Source organism: Emiliania huxleyi, assembly GCF_000372725.1.
Source record: "Emiliania huxleyi CCMP1516 unplaced genomic scaffold EMIHUscaffold_360, whole genome shotgun sequence".
Lineage (NCBI taxonomy): Eukaryota > Haptophyta > Isochrysidales > Noelaerhabdaceae > Emiliania > Emiliania huxleyi.
In genome coordinates, this window is record NW_005199273.1 from 81,341 (window position 1) to 96,706 (window position 15,366).

A 15,366-nucleotide genomic window follows, 5' to 3' on the forward strand; every position below is an offset into this window, starting at 1 on the left:
TCGCCTTCTCTGTCGCTCTCCTGGCCCAGGCCCATCAGTATCAGGTCTGAGCTGTCCCAAACCGCACTTACCTCGGGTCTTCAAGCTCACACCGGCTCGTGATGCCACGGAGAGGGCTCCGAGATTGTCCCCGGTGGACCCCATCCGAGCCGATTGCGAGGGCATTACGGAGGTCATTGTCGGCGCCATCGACTGTGAAATGTCCCGACCCACAGCCCTCATGCACTAGGCTCATGGATGCAGTCATAATATGTAGGCCTTGTCTCCCGAAGTTTGGAGCAATAGCCGCAAATAGTACTTTTTGGCACTTCATCGCGACACGTCCAGGTGCCGACAAAGCGGCTTCCCAGCTCACCACCTCGCCTTCTCTGTCGCTCTCCTGGCCCAGGCCCATCAGTATCAGGTCTGAGCTGTCCTAAACCGCACTTACCTCGGGTCTTCAAGCTCACACCGGCTCGTGATGCCACGGAGAGGGCTCCGAGATTGTCCCCGGTGGACCCCATCCGAGCCGATTGCGAGGGCATTACGGAGGTCATTATCGGCGCCATCGACTGTGAAATGTCCCGACCCACAGCCCTCATGCACTAGGCTCATGGATGCAGTCATAATATGTAGGCCTTGTCTCCCGAAGTTTGGAGCAATAGCCGCAAATAGTACTTTTTGGCACTTCATCGCGACACGTCCAGGTGCCGACAAAGCGGCTTCCCAGCTCACCACCTCGCCTTCTCTGTCGCTCTCCTGGCCCAGGCCCATCAGCAGCAAGTCTGAGCCGTCCCAAACCGCACTTATCTTGGGTGATGAAGCTCACTCTGGCTCATACCACGGCTCTGCAGCCTCACACACGCCCGTTTCAGCCACAGACACCGCCGGCACGCACTCCCACTTCACACACGCTCAAGCACAACCCCATCAAAGCACATCCCTGCTCAGAATGGGCAAGGGCTACCACCTGGTGACCCTGGTAGCCTCTGGCTCGCCACTGCACTCGGCTCCTCTGCAGCGGTCTCGGCTCTCGCCACGACAGCACGCCGACGGCAAGCTTTGACGCCCGTCTGGTGGACCTGCTGTGGCCACAGCCGCCCCTGACATGCATCTCGCACCATGACTCGACACCGGGCCCGCTCAGCTTGGTCGTGGCGGCGTGTGTGAAGGATGCGCGGCCGAGCCGCTGGCTGGCGCCGCTTGAGCGTCCGAGATGGCCGCAGCAGAGGCCACGCGTCGCGCCGCCGGCCAAGCCCAGCCTCTCCGCGGTCCAGTCGGTCAAGCTGGCGGGGCCGGCGAAGATTTCGGGGACGTGACCACAACTCGGGCAGCGACAGCGCGCTTGAGCTTAGCTTGTCCGACACCCCTCAAAATCGGGGTCATTTCAATAGGGCCCACCTTGGCCTTTAAGGTATGAGATGGACAAGGGAGAGTGGAGAGAGCCCACACACTTGAGCTCGTCATAGCAGGTCTGGCTGCTTGCTGCTTCCACCCGGCCACCGAGCAAGTGCGACGGCAAGTCGCAAGAGCCGCCCCGAGGGTCGACGCCTCGAGTACAATCAATTCGTACCTCGAGGTACGTATGCTAGATGGGAGGTGTTGATGCAGTGGAAGGTGAGCCCAACACCCCAAGGCTTGGCGCAAGGCGGCGGCGGGGGGAGGGGGGGCTTGCTTATTTGTCGCGCTTCACGCTTGCGTGGTCTAACTCTCTCGCTCGCATGCACATGGACATGCTCGCATGCTTGAGCACTTGAGCACTGGATAGGGTCGGTTCCGCATGGTACGGGACCCCTCGATCGTCTCGCCCTCCCTCACTGGTGTGTTCATTGGGGGGGGTCATAACAAACACGGTACAGGATCGAGGTGCACGCTGCTGAAGCAGTGTCGTCCCCCCTCTCCCCGACGGCGATGGCGGTGTGACCGATCGAGCTACAAGAGGAACTTGTTCAGCATGATCAGAGCCGGACCGAGCAGTACCTCACTTCCTCATTGGGTGAGCTTCAGACCTCAAGCCCCAAACTCATCACCTTCGGCTCGTGTGGATTCGAACCACCGCCGGAATGGAAGCTTCCTGCTTCCATCAGAGTATGCCAGCCCTCCACCTGTTCCAGGGCGTCGGGAGGTCGGTCCAATATGTGCAGCGAGACGGGGGGGGGGGGGGAAGGGGGGGGGGGGGGGGGATTCTCTCTAACTGCCGGGAAACTAAGGGGGCTCCCCCCGGGCGGTTGCGGGGGCTAGCGGTGTTGCGGGTGTGGACTTGTGGAGCTGGTCGGGAACCCCACACACGATCTCTCTCTGTGACGGCGGAGTTGACGTCTCCGTCGGTCCTAGCGGCGTGGCTGAGGGCGGCGGTGGAGGCGCCCGAGGGCGCGGCGTGGCTGGTCTCATGGGTCTAGCAAACCATAGACCACGCTGAGAGAACGCAACGAAAGCCAGGCGGGCGATAGCAGGACGCACGAACTAGTTAGAGGTAATGACCTCGGTGGGTGTGAAAGGTCTACCCATTACCCAAGAAAGGGTAGGCGCGGTTAGATGGGAGGTAGAATGTCTACCTACCGCACCCCCCCCAATGTCGCTGGGCGGGCTCGGCCCGCAGAGGCGGCATTGATCAGTTCCCCCAATGCACCGCGCGAGCTCGCGCGTTGGAGGCGTGGTCGACGCTGCGCTTGAGCTTCTCCTTGGGGACCCATTTCGTTAAGAAATCGGCGGGCATGAGGTCGTCGGTGATCTTGACGACGCGGCACTCGCCGTCGGCCATGCGGCGCTGCAGCGTGTGGTAGCGGCGCAGGAAGTGGCGCGAGCGCGAGGCGGATTTTTGGCGTTGTTGGCGACGAGGACGTTTGCCTTGTTGTCCGAGAGGATGACGGTCGGTCCGGTCGGCGGGGCGCCGAGGGCGACGAGGACCTCGCGGGCGTATGCGACGAGCTCGCCCGCTTTGGCACTGGCGATGGCCTCGCTCTCGTGTGAGGAGTCGACGACGAGGCCGATCTTCTTGACGCTGTGCATGACGGCAGCGCCGAAGCAGGTGAGCAGCATGCCGTAGAGGTCGAGGTCGCCGTTCCAGGTGGCGTCGGCGGCGGCGACGAGCTCGGTGGGCGCGTGCGAGTCGAGCCCGGCGATGTGCGCGCTCATGCGGCCCTGCAACTCGGCCTCCGCGTCTAGCCCGCCGTACGTGATGCCGTCGTTCTTGCGGTCGTAGGCGGTGCAGAGCGCGGCGCGCGCCACCTCGTAGGCCTCGGGCGGCGGCGACGACATGACGCACGAGAGGCGGTGGAGGACGAGGGAGAGTCGCGGTTGCACGCGCTCGACGAATTTGAGGTGGCCCCGATGATGCTCTGTGTCCGCGCGGCGTGGCTGGTCTCATGGGTCTAGCAAACCATAGACCACGCTGAGAGAACGCAACGAAAGCCAGGCGGGCGATAGCAGGACGCACGAACTAGTTAGAGGTAATGACCTCGGTGGGTGTGAAAGGTCTACCCATTACCCAAGTGCCAAGAAAGGGTAGGCGCGGTTAGATGGGAGGTAGAATGTCTACCTACCGCACTCTCGAGCGGATGCCAAAATAAATTCAACATGAAAAAGGGGCTCCCGGAGACCCATCATGGCGGCTCTACCTCTGCATGTCGCTGGCCTGCCGTTGTTCCAGCGATGTGCAAACCTCGACGTCACCCCTCGCTGTCGCTGTGTCTCCGCCCCGCCGGCTCTTGCCGCACGGCGCGAGGTTCTCCTGTCCGCCGCGGCGCCACTTCGACGCGCGCGCCCAGGCCGGCCGGCAGCTCAGAGCTTGAGAGTGGGGACCGCGTCGAGGTTTGGGAGGGGCTCGCCGCGGAGGCGGCGGCGGTACTGGCCGAGGGCCCAGAGGGGGAAGATGTTGCGGTAGTTTGCGTACGTGATCATGCAGTTGTGGTTGAAGACGCCTACGCATGACCAATTCACAACCACTCATCGCGCGCCCACCTGTTGAGGATGAGAAAGGTGTGGCCGAAGATGCCGGAGATGAGCTGCTGCGGCCAGTCGCCCGTCGGCTCCTGCATCGACATCAGGAAGGCAGCCGCGCGCGCGAGGACCGGCGCCGCGCCGGCCATCGACTCGTCGCAGCCTTCCGTGCCGGCGAGGAGGGCGAGCATCGCCCACGACGTGTTGACGACCTGAGGACAAAAGAAATACGTGCTCCCAAAAGAAACACGGCGCGGACGACGTGTTGACGGCCTGCGGCGCGTCCGCGAACGGTGACTACGCCGGCTGAGGGATCAACGGAAGGAAGGGGAGGCATGCACTCGATGGCGTGGCTGGCGACGCGTCCGCGTGCCAAGTGGTGCGGTGAGGGAAGGAGTGCGCTCGTGCAAGCGGGTGTGGGGGGGGGGCCTGCGACGCGTCTGCATGGTGGTACTCCTTCCTCGAGGACGACAAGTAGGACTCGCCCCAGCCGCCGTCGGGCAGCTGCTTGGAGCGCAGAAACGCGAGCGCCTTGGCGACGTGCGGCGAGGTTGCCTCCCGCTCGCCGACCGAGGCGAGGCCGACCACGCCAAACCACGCGCCTGAGGCCACGTAGTACGGCTCCATCTCGGCTCCATCTCGGCTCCATCTCGGCTCCATCTCGGCTCCATCTCGGCTCCATCTCGGCTCCATCTCGGCTCCATCTCGGCTCCATCTCGGCTCCATCTCGCGCCATAGGTGAAGCAGACGCCCCACGAGCCGTACCACGAGCCGTCGGGCCGCTGCTTGTCGCGGATCCATTGCGCGCCTATCCGCGAGCCATCAGCCATTAGAATGAGCGCGTGGGCCACCCAGCTGCGTGTCGCGGGTCCACGGCGCCGAGCTTGATCGCCGTCGAGATCTCGGCGGTGCGGTGGCCGGGATGGCGGCGGTGGAAGTGCGAGAGGGCGGTGATGCAGGCGCAGGTCAGCTCGCAGTACGAGTAGTCGATGACGATGTCCCCGAAGCACTCAGACGGGTTGAGCAGCTCGAGCGCCGCGGGGCCGCGCGTGTTCTCGTAGGTGGCCCAGCCGCCGGTGCCCCAGTGCTCGGCGGTGTTTTGGTACGAGAGAATGACGTTGACGCAATCGAACAGCCGCTCCGGCTCGAGCGCCGCTACGCCGGGCAAGCCGAGGGCCTGCACGCCAAGACAGCCGAGGGGTGTGGCCTCTCCCTCGGCTAGAGATCGGCTGAGATCGGCTAGAGATCGGCTAGATCTCCACCCAGATCTCGGCTAGATCTCCGCCTCGACAGCGATGACGCCCTTGAGCCCTTCCGAAGAGCAGTCCGAGATCGGCCAGCCGTGGTCCTATCGTAATGATAAGCTACAATGCAGCAGGAGATCATACAGCAGGACGAGATCGGTCAGCCGGGTCCTGGGTCGAGAAGGGCCACGCGCCGTTTGAGATGTGGCGGTAGTACCTCTCCACCTCGGGGCAGTCCTCGCGCACTTGCGACGCGTCGAGGTACTCGTGCGCCTTCCTCAGGATGGGCGAGACCTCGGCCTCCTCGCCGAGGCCCGACGCCGCGATGGCCTGCACTGCAAAGGCCGTGTCCCACGCCTGCGACCCGTTGTAGCCCTGCATCTTCATGCCGTCCTCGGCGAGCCAGAGGTAGTCGAAGATGCGGGGCAGGTGCGCCTTGAATGCCTCCCCGTGCGGGTCGTCGTACCAGCAGCAGACCATGTTGATCGCCTTGTTGACCGGGCCGATGTCGACATGCCGTGTCGATCCGTCCTCGTGCAGGATCATGTCGGCGCACCACGACAGCGCGCGGCGGCGTAGCCAGGCAGGGATCCACGGCTCTGCTGCGGCGACGACCTTCCAGAGCAGGTCCTGCAGCGGGTGGTGCTGCACGTACATGTCTGCCGGGCCGCAGTTGTTGCGCTGCTCCTCCCACGCGATCTCAGAGTACGGCTCCACGTAGAGCTCCTTGCGCAGGGCCTCCGTGAGGGGCGTGGGCGGGCAGGCGGCGCGCTTGCCGTACAGGTACGACATTGGCAAGTAGACCATGCGGCAGTGGCACCAGAAGCGGCCCGGGTGGACGATCAGCCAGTAAGGCAAGATCCACATCTCCGGCGGCAGAGGGTTGATGCCGCGCCACTCGTACACGCCCAGCAACGCGAGCCAGAACTTCGCCCACGACGTGTTGTTGACGGCGCCGCCGCGGCCGTGCATGAAGGCGCGCGCGCGGAGGCAGTGTGGGTCGTCCGCCGCCATGCCCAGCAGCCGCGCGGCGACGTAGTTAAGCGACGTCCCGAACATCGTCGAGTGGCCCTCGATGTGCAGCCCCGTGCCTCCGTCCTCATTCTGGTGGTTGCGCAAGTAGCGCAGCATCTCAGCGCGGTGCTCCGCCGGCAGCTCCGTCTCCGTCACGTAGCAGGCGATCACCAGCCCGGGAAGCAGGAACATCGGCCCGCCGTAGTCGCCCGGCCAGTGGCCGTCCTCCATCTGGAGGCTGCCGTAAAAGCCGATGCCGTGCCGCAGAGACGCGTCGACCTGCTCTGCCTCGGCGGCGCCCTTGGGGAGCGGCTTCGCCGCGCGCCGCTTCCCGCCCGTCTCGCGCAGCGCCTGCAGCCGCAGCGGCTCGTCCGCCGAGTGGTGGCGCACCTCGGCCATCGCCTCGTACTCGCGCCGAAAGTGCGAGAGCGCGTCCGCCTCCCAGGCCGCGGGAGCGGCGGCCGGGTCGAAGGTCCACAGCTGGCGGCCCGTGTTGCCGTTCAGCGTGTGCTTCACCGGCCCGAGCGGCGACTCGCCCGTGCGGGTACGGAGCGTCCACGTGCCCTTGCGCGCGGCCGGCGCGACCGGCTCGGGAAGCGTGCGCGTCACCGGGTAGGTTGTCCGCCACGTTGGCGAGTAGAGGAGGCGGTGGATGAGGCGGAGAACTATGCGGAGCGGGAGGAGGAGCGCGTGGAGGAGGTCAGCGAGCACGGGCATCTCAGCGTCGAGGCTTCTGCTTCGGTAGAGTAGGAGGAGAGCTTCTTGGGGGAGCTCTGCCAACTCGTTGGCTCTTCCTTGTGCAAAAAGAGAATTTTACCCGGTAGAATTTACAAGGGAACTCCCTCGCAGAGCCCATTCTCACCAGCCCTGCCCCGCAGCGCGGCCGCTCGCCAAGCCCCGTCGATGAGTGGTCAGATGGTTAGTGCCCGAGAGCGAGGGGTCCGGGGGGGAGCACAAACATAGGACGCCCAGCCTTGCCCTCGTGCCGCCGAGTGCGTATCCTATGCGAGAGAGATCCCCTGTGCCCTGTGCCCAGCCCTCTCCGCGCGGCGATGCGCCCTCCCCCCTCGCTTTTGCAAAATCCTGCAAAGGTGGGGACGTGTCTGTCCTCGACCCAGCCCTAGCTTGGGATGTCCGTTGTATTTATTTATTTATTAACTCCCTCGCACAACACTGGGCACGGGACTGGCGCGCACTGGCACTAACACAGGTACACCACTGGAGCCGAAGAAAGAGAATTTTCGAAGAAATCGGAGCGAGCCGATGGGTTTCTCGGAGTTAAGTGCACCACCAACCGCCGAAGCGCAACAAACAAAAACAAGTACTACACCGTCCGCGGCGGCTACCTGACTGAGTTCTACCCCAAGAGCGTCCCGCTCCCCGAGCCCGAGTCCCTTCCAGCTACCGACGCGATTCTCAATGGCACTTGCAAATCCACGTACCCGCGGCCGCGGGCGCTCGCTGCCATCAAGAATCACAAGGACTGGTACGCGCACCAGGAGCTCGTCAAGGCGCGGGATGTGCACGTCAAGAACAACCCGTCCCTCGGAGACAGCGCCGTCAACAACCGCGAAGCCGCGCGCTTCGTCTCCGCCTCAACGCCTTTCGCCGGCAAGGCCTTCGATGTCCGTGTCGACGGTACGTACGCCACCGCCCTCTCCTCCGACACCCTCCAAGACGAGCTCCAGCGAAAGCTCGGCCTTTGGCTCTCCGCGGCGCTTCCCACCCTTCGGGTCGCGCTCGAGCGGGGCATGCCAGTCGATTTCTTCGGCGACTACCTTTACAACAAGGCCCACCACCGGCGGCCCCACGACGGCGTCCTCGCCGCCTGGGCGGACGCGATGCGCGCCCCGGCCAACGCGCCGGTCGTGCACGGCGACAAGGAGAAACCAGAGCTCACCCGGCAGTACAACGAGGGGTACAAGGTCGACCTCGCGGAACCCCATGCGGGACCGGGAGGATGCGATGAGGTGAATGAAGTCAAGCTCTGGACGCCCCTCCTCAAGACCTCCTCGCCGGGCGCTGGCAACGCCTCGAGCGGCGGCACGCCCGCCTCCGTTGGCCACTCCTACGCCTTCGGCAACACCGAAGAAAAGGCCCGCCGCCTAAACATGGGCTGCAAGGCGCGCGGGCAGCCCGGCCAACCCTTCGACCACAAGACCGGCCACGGCTACGTCAAGGCGCATCGCGGTTTCTACCACGACGCGATCTTTGTCAAGCGCAACAACTTCAACCTGCTGCTCCACGAGACGTTCGGCGGCGGCTTCTCGCCCACCGCCGTTCTCAAGCTGCGCCGCCTCGCGCGCAAAGTCGCGCGCGGCAGCGTTGACCGCACGGCCTACTCGCCCAAGTACTCGCTCTCTTTTATGTCCCACCATGCAGAGCGCATCTCTCTCTCTGTTGTGCGAGGCGTGAACCGCGCCATTCGCTCTCACCTGGCAACCCTGTCTGCACGTCTCGCGCGCGCGTGAACAGGGCTCCAGGCCCCAAATTACGTGTGAGTGTTAGAGTTGTTTGGTATTGCTAAAATCTCTCCGAAGCGCAAGCGCTTGGAGCAAGAAAATGGAGCTAGGCTAGGGTTGCGCAGCTATGAACAGGAGCGAGTTCGCGCTGCGCTAGGCTCAGTACGGCGAGTTCGCGCTCTGCACCGCTACTCCGTAGACCGTACGGCTCTCTTGGTCTTGCGGAGAGGCCTTTACCCTTTATCTCTCGGCTGCGTTGGCTCGCCAAAGTCTTTGTTCTCGATGGCGCTGGGTCCGCTGACTGGGGCGGGCGTGGGTGTGCGTGTTTGGTAGAGCAGCAAAAACGCACGTCGTCCGGGTTCTGTCGTGACTCGTGTGCGTCGCCGAGCGTGCGGGCGGCGAGAGAGGCGAGGCTGAGCCTGTGCGTGTGGCGAGAGCTAAGACAGAGCAGTGCGAGAGTTACACACGACACACACGACACGACAGGGACACAGACACAGACACAGACACACACTGCGCTCCCCTCAGCGGGTAGGGAGACGCGAACCCGACGGAGTCAGGTGGTGGGGGCCCACGCAGCCAGCCCCTGCGTTGCAAAGGTTGGTGCTGAGCCGCCGCCGCCGCTCGCTCTCGAAAAGCGTCGCGCTGCTGCCCGTTCCCGGAGCGACGAGCGCGAGTTTGGTGGCCAGGGCCTCGCCTGAAGGGGGGGCGGGGCAGGGGGGAGAAGTGAGGACGTCAGCGAGCGGGTGGGGCTGCCGGGAAGGTGGTGGGCGGGGCGTGGATGCACCTTAAACGGGCGAGTAGCGGGAAGACCGTCGATACTCCGGCGGAAGAGTGCTCCCCCGCCGCCCCCTGGGTCACCCCGAGTGACCTCGCAGCCCACGCCGTGAGGCGCTGCTGTCAGGGGAATGTTGGGGGCGCGCAAAGCCGCTCGGAAGAGACGGCCAGGAGCCAAGGGGCGGCCGGAGCGCGGCGAAAGACCGAGGGGAAGTGGCCGCCGCATACAGCCTCCGGCGGGCCTCCGGCGGACGCCTGCGGCGTGGCGCTGCGCGCGACCGGCCCCTTCTCGGTGCGCTGCAGGACGCCCTCGCTCAAACGCGCACCTGCCGGGTCGGGGCGGTCACGGGACCGGCTGAAATTGCGGCCGCAGCTGCTTGGGGGGGTGAGGATGGCCGGGCTTGAACGGCTTCTCGCGAGGTACCCGCATCCCGACGCAGCAGCGATTTGGCATTCTATATCTTTCGCGGTTTTCGCCAAGCGCTGGCGCGGCGTAGCGGCGCACATAAATTTCTTTTTACTCGCGCACCCGCGAGATAGGAGCTCCGCGGAGCCGCCAGGCGCCCGCCCCGGCGATTCGCTCGCTACGCGTCGCTCACCGCCGGGGCGGGCGCCTGGCGGCGCCGCTGCGCAAAAACACTACGACGTATTGTAGTCTTAAAGAGAATTCTAGCTGGAGGAAAGAATTCTAGCTCTTTAGCGAGTCCCGGACCATGCGGAATACCAAAGAAACACCAGCCAAACTTGCACGTGACAGCCTCGACCGACCCGCGCGCGAGATGTTGTCGTCCTTCTCGCCGTCGGCCGAGGCGCACCGCCTGGCAATCCACCACCCTCTCAACCTCACCATCAGGCCCGTGGAGCACACGGCCTCCTCTCGTCGATTCGCCGACTGCTCGGCCGGCGTCGTGCACCCAAGCCGCCAGGTCTGCTGCAACGCCACGTGCGGGCTGTGTGGCGGACATGGCTGCTCCGGTCGCCCCGGCGGGCCACGCGAGTGCTGCATGCCCGCTATTTTGCGTACGGGTCAGGTCTGCGAATCACGGGCGGACGTGGCCTGCATCCTGCGGGGCAGCAGCAACTACATCCGAGGCGATGGCGTTGAGCATCGCGGCAGCAGTGGTGAGGGGTTCCCCAGGGCTCCACCACCGCCGCTGCCATCGCCTCAGGCGCACGCACAAGCACAGACCAATCTCGGCACGAACGTCACACCGGCACTGAGCCATGACGTGGGCATGGAGAAGAGGCAACGCTCCGTGACCGTCAGCGGTTCCACGCGGCGGCTGACAGTCGGCATTGCCACAATGGTGCACATGGACGTGGACTTCCGTGCAAGCAGCTCCATGACACCGGGTCACCTGCACAACACATTTTGCGGTTTAGCAAAGTGGTGCTACAACGCCGCGCGCTGGGTGCAGCTCCTGAGGCAGGAGGGATCACACCGTGCTGGTGTGCTCGTTCTGACGGACAATGCGAGCTTTGTGGCCGCCGAGTGTGCCAGCGCCTCACCCACCATACGCGGCATCGACACGAGGTTGGCCCACGCCATTGGTAACTTCTCCATTCATTATGCCCGCCACGGGCCTCGGGTCCCCGCTGCGTCCTGCCCGTCCTGCCACTGCAACGTCCCAGGCTGCCTCGGTGCCCGCTTTCAGAGGGCGGCCCTCTCCAAGTGGCAATTCGTCAATCTCGTCAGCTGGGATGTGCTCCTCGTCACAGACCTGGACGTCGACCTCTTCCACTACCCTCTCCAGCCGACGCGCCTGGCGGCGGCCAATGCAACGATTTCGAGCGCTCTTCAGGGGTTTTGGGATTCAGGCCGGCAGCTGCGCGCGAGCTTCGATGCTAGTTCACCCGTCAACGCAGGCTGCTTGCTGCTCCGGACGAACCGCTCGACGTTCGCGCTCGGGCTTGACACACTTGAAACACTCCGCTTCAACACGTCGACCGGGTTCAACCTGAGCGGAGCGCCGCGCGCGGTTCTCAGTACTGCAGACCGGCGGCGCTATGGCCCCACAGTGATGGTGAGGGACAACAAGTGGAACTTTGTGGGGGGGAATGCCGACCAAGGCCTCTTTGCTTACGTGTACATCGCGAGGCTGCGGCAGAAAATTGCGCCGGGCGCCAAGTGCGGCTGGAGCGCACGCCACTTTCACGCTGCTGATAAGCCATGGTTGCTGCACTTCACCCGCTGCATCGCCTACTTCGACTTCGTCAGCACCAACCGCACCACCTCATGGCCAACATCGCCGTGTGTGCGTTGGCTTGAGGTCAGGTACGCCCAGGCGAGGCTGATGCCAAAGCCAACGTGGCCTGAGTGCGGTGGAAAAAGTCAGTGCATCATCTGGGTGTGACGTGAGTTAGACGAGGATCAGATGAAATAGGAATCCAATAAATAAACAAAGAGCTGGACAAATGCCAAATTCCAAATCGCAGTTATAGAGAAACCCACAAGACGGCAACGCAGCAGAGCACAGGCACATGACGATGATGATTCAGCGCGTGACCGCCAACTCACCAGCACAGGCAGTAACGGGCCGACGATTACGCAGCAGCGCGCCGCGCGCCAGTCTGGTCTCGAGAGTTCAACTTACGTCCTGCCGTCCCCCGACGCCCGGGGCGTGCTGGCAGTTTTCACCCCTCCCCAACGCCAGGCCGGTCCATGGCGGCCAGGCAATCCTCTCCTGGGGCGGGGGCCCAGCCAACGCCTCCTCTCTCCCCCGTAGCAACCCCATGCTCGTCGGCGAGCTCCACCTCCGACTCGGCATCGCAGAACGACAATTACAATTGGGACGATGGGCTACCGGACCCAGTGGTGGCCTGGCCGATGGACGACGTTATCCATGAGATGCAGTCTAACGCTGTGCTGGCCCAAGTCGACGCTGTGATCTGGAGGATGCGGCACAGCCTCGACAGGCTCGTGACGGGCATCGCGCGCGATAAGCCTGCGATGCCCGGGCACAAAATGCAGGCAACGCGGATCAAGCTCCAGTACGACAGGACGGACGAGTACAAATCCAAGCTACGCTTAGCGACAGCGCTCCACGACGCCAAGGGTGCGTGCCATGCCGAAATATGGGGGCTCGTGCCAGCACCTCACTGACGTCACACCACGCCGCAGGAGACTTCGTTCTTGGAAAATCAACGTTGAAGTCGATAAAAGAAGCACGGAGTCTGATCAATCTGTGCGAGCAGGCGTTGGTGGGCGAAGACGATGTCCCACCATCGCCTGCTCCTTCCCCTCCCGAACCACAGCCCACGCGCTCGATTGGAGGGCCCTCCGGAGTGCCCTCCTCGATTGCCTTGTGGGCGCTCGCTGTGCTCTTTCTGTTTGCTGTCTTCGGCCCTGAGTGGGTCCGTCCCATGCTCATTGCCGGACCCATCCTGCTCGCACACGTGGTCTTCTCCTTCCAGCGGGAGGAGTGTGAGACAAACACCAAGGGCGCCGCTGCTGATGAGGAGGCAGCTGCGCCCGTGGCGTGTCGCACTGCGCCCTCCTCAGGCGGCGTGACGGTGACTCAGCTGCTCGTCGCCGCCCTGGCGGTGCTCGCCCTTGCGATGATAGAACCCTCTACTCTTTCGCGGCCTACCGCCGCCGATGCAACTGCTATGATGCTGCTAAACATTGTTCGGTTGGGGCCGGTCCTCCTCGCGATCATGCTTTGCGGAGTCCTTGTGCGCCCGCCTCCCCTTCCGCTTGACATCACGAGAGCTGCCAAGAGAGGGAGGGGACATGTCCCGTAGGTATCCTTCTTCATGTGCCCCGACGGCCGTCTCCGATCCATCGTCGCCATTCTCGCCCTGTGCGCTATCAGCGTGGCCATCGGCTTGGCTCTGGTTAACGTGCACAGCGCAGTGACCTACACACCCCAGGAGCTGGCGGAACGGATGCAGATCGCTACGACGCGGCCAGCGACCCACGTCGCCATCTTCTACTGTGCCGCGGCATTGGGTGCGATAATCGGCTCGCGGCCTCCCGAGCAGCTCTCACGCCGTATGAGGTTGATCTCTTTCGCCCTTCTGGCCGTCATCTCTCTGAGCGCCGACGTCATCCTGTTCACTCGGAGCGGTGACGTTCGCTTCCTCATGGGACAGGCCTGCTTCAACGCGCCCATGGCGGTCGCGTACTGGCTGTCCGGCTCGCCGAGTTGCGGCTCCGGCAAGCCCAAGGCAGCTGATCGCGCGAGGCAGATGGTCCACGCGCTGCGTTCAAGTTCAAGTGTTCAGGCGTGAGCGCTTCGTACGACCGTCGCTTAGTGGGAGGGCGGCGGCCATCTGCTGCTGCTCGGGGACCAGGGTGTCGGCAAGAACAAGCTCGCCGACCGGCTGCTGCAGCTACTCGGCGCAGAGCGGGAATACGTCCAACTGCACCGAGAGGAATCGTGCCCGCCGCGCGGGCGTCTCCTCGTCATGGGGTGCGACCTCGATGGTCGCGGCGACGGCTTCAGCCTCCAGCGGGGTCGTGCACACTGGTCGTTATAATATTAACCTCTCCAAATGCGCACACATAGATCGATCATGCTTGTGGAGGCCCCGTGTGCTCACTGACAGACTCTGTCTGAGCCGAGAGTGGGGTGACAGAGTTCGGATTGTTTGCGGCCACCTCATCCTCTGTGCGCCGCTTCCTTATCTCCTCCTTGATCTGGACGACAGTCTCATACAAGACGTACAGCGCAATGGCGAAGATGATCGCGCACACCACCAACGCGGTGATGTTGTCCGCCTTGTCGCCGTCAAAGCTCTTGTCATTGTCGTAGACCCAGATCAGGATGGAGCAGGCCATTTCGGTGACGGTGCGCATCGTATCGGCAATCACATGGGCAAGGGCGGAGAAAACGTTGAGGTCGGCCGTAGAAGTGATCGCCGCCTCCTGCTCCTGCTCCGCACCGGCCGTGCTGCTCGCAACAAGCTCTGCGTTCGCGGAGCTCACACGTGCACGCAAAGCACGCGCCTTGCGCGTGAGGAGGCCCTGCCAGCCACCGCGCTTGCGCAGCAGGATGGAGCCGAGCATACCAATATCGATGACCAGGTTTCCCGCGGTGAAACCGAACATGATATACTGATTCGGCGAGTCGCTGGTGTCGCCCCCTCCCTCCTCGATCCCCTTGACCGACTCGAGGATGTTCAGAATTGCGACGGCGACGAGAGCGACAAACGAGATGCCTGCGGCCGAGATGTCGACGGCCGCCGAAGTGCGACGCTTCGCCCCACCGATCCGGAGATACTCGGCGAGTATGTTGATCAGGTACGTGGCCGAATCAACAAACATCGTGCTCGTGTCAGAGAACAAAGCTTGCGATCCTGACAATATCGACCCAAAGAGCTGCGCAACCGTGAAGATGCTATTGAAGAGGAACGTGGCCCACAACGCCCTGATGTCGTGGGAGCCGCACGCTGTGCAGATCACCGTCGGTGGCTGTTCCACGTCGAGGAGCGATGCGGCGCCGTCAGCAACCATCCGGAAAGATTGCCAGGCCGGGCGCTGGCTGGTATTGCGAGCAATTGTTTTGTCGGGTGGCGATTCGGGCGGCCCGAACAAGAAGAATTTAGACAAAACAACTCTTCTCACAGCAGACAGGCTCGACACAAGAAGAATCCTAGCATCGTTAGCTCTACTTCGTTTCTTTGCCTACTTTTCCTGACTGGTGTGTGCGGCGGTAATAGTTTTCATATCGACTCTCTCCAGCCAGCGCCCACGGCTGGCCACACGCAGGCCCTGGCACGAAATCACCCGGCCTGAGGCAGGCTGTCGCAAGCGTCTGGCTTTCCGCCGACGTACCTCTCCCAAACGCAGAGCATCCGCTTGTGCTTGTCGGGGTGGTAGTTGAAGTGCACCATCACGGGCCAGTCGGCCTCTGCCGTCAACCTGCCCGGAAAGAAGCGGCGCCGCTCCGAGAAGAAGAACACCTTTGAGTTCATGAACTGGTCGTACTGCATCACCCGCACCTGAC

The 15,366-nt window shown here is 63.6% G+C and overlaps 2 protein-coding genes across 2 annotated transcripts; both read right to left on the reverse strand.

Moving 5' to 3' along the window:
• Positions 1-3,342: 3,342 nt before the first annotated feature.
• Positions 3,343-7,032, reverse strand: EMIHUDRAFT_458646 (hypothetical protein; the record flags this gene model as incomplete). Its single annotated transcript, XM_005772276.1, has 10 exons — positions 3,343-3,370; positions 3,597-3,709; positions 3,781-3,899; positions 3,974-4,130; positions 4,348-4,520; positions 4,684-4,726; positions 4,793-5,095; positions 5,210-5,266; positions 5,409-6,740; positions 6,994-7,032. 10 exons carry the CDS (start codon positions 7,030-7,032, stop codon positions 3,343-3,345), a joined length of 2,364 nt encoding a protein of 787 aa, XP_005772333.1.
• A 6,899-nt stretch (positions 7,033-13,931) lies between these two features.
• On the reverse strand, positions 13,932-15,352 carry EMIHUDRAFT_117787 (hypothetical protein; the record flags this gene model as incomplete). The annotated part of the gene is made up of 2 exons (XM_005772277.1): positions 13,932-14,787; positions 15,147-15,352. 2 exons carry the CDS (start codon positions 15,350-15,352, stop codon positions 13,932-13,934), a joined length of 1,062 nt encoding a protein of 353 aa, XP_005772334.1.
• Between the last annotated feature and the right edge of the window lie 14 nt (positions 15,353-15,366).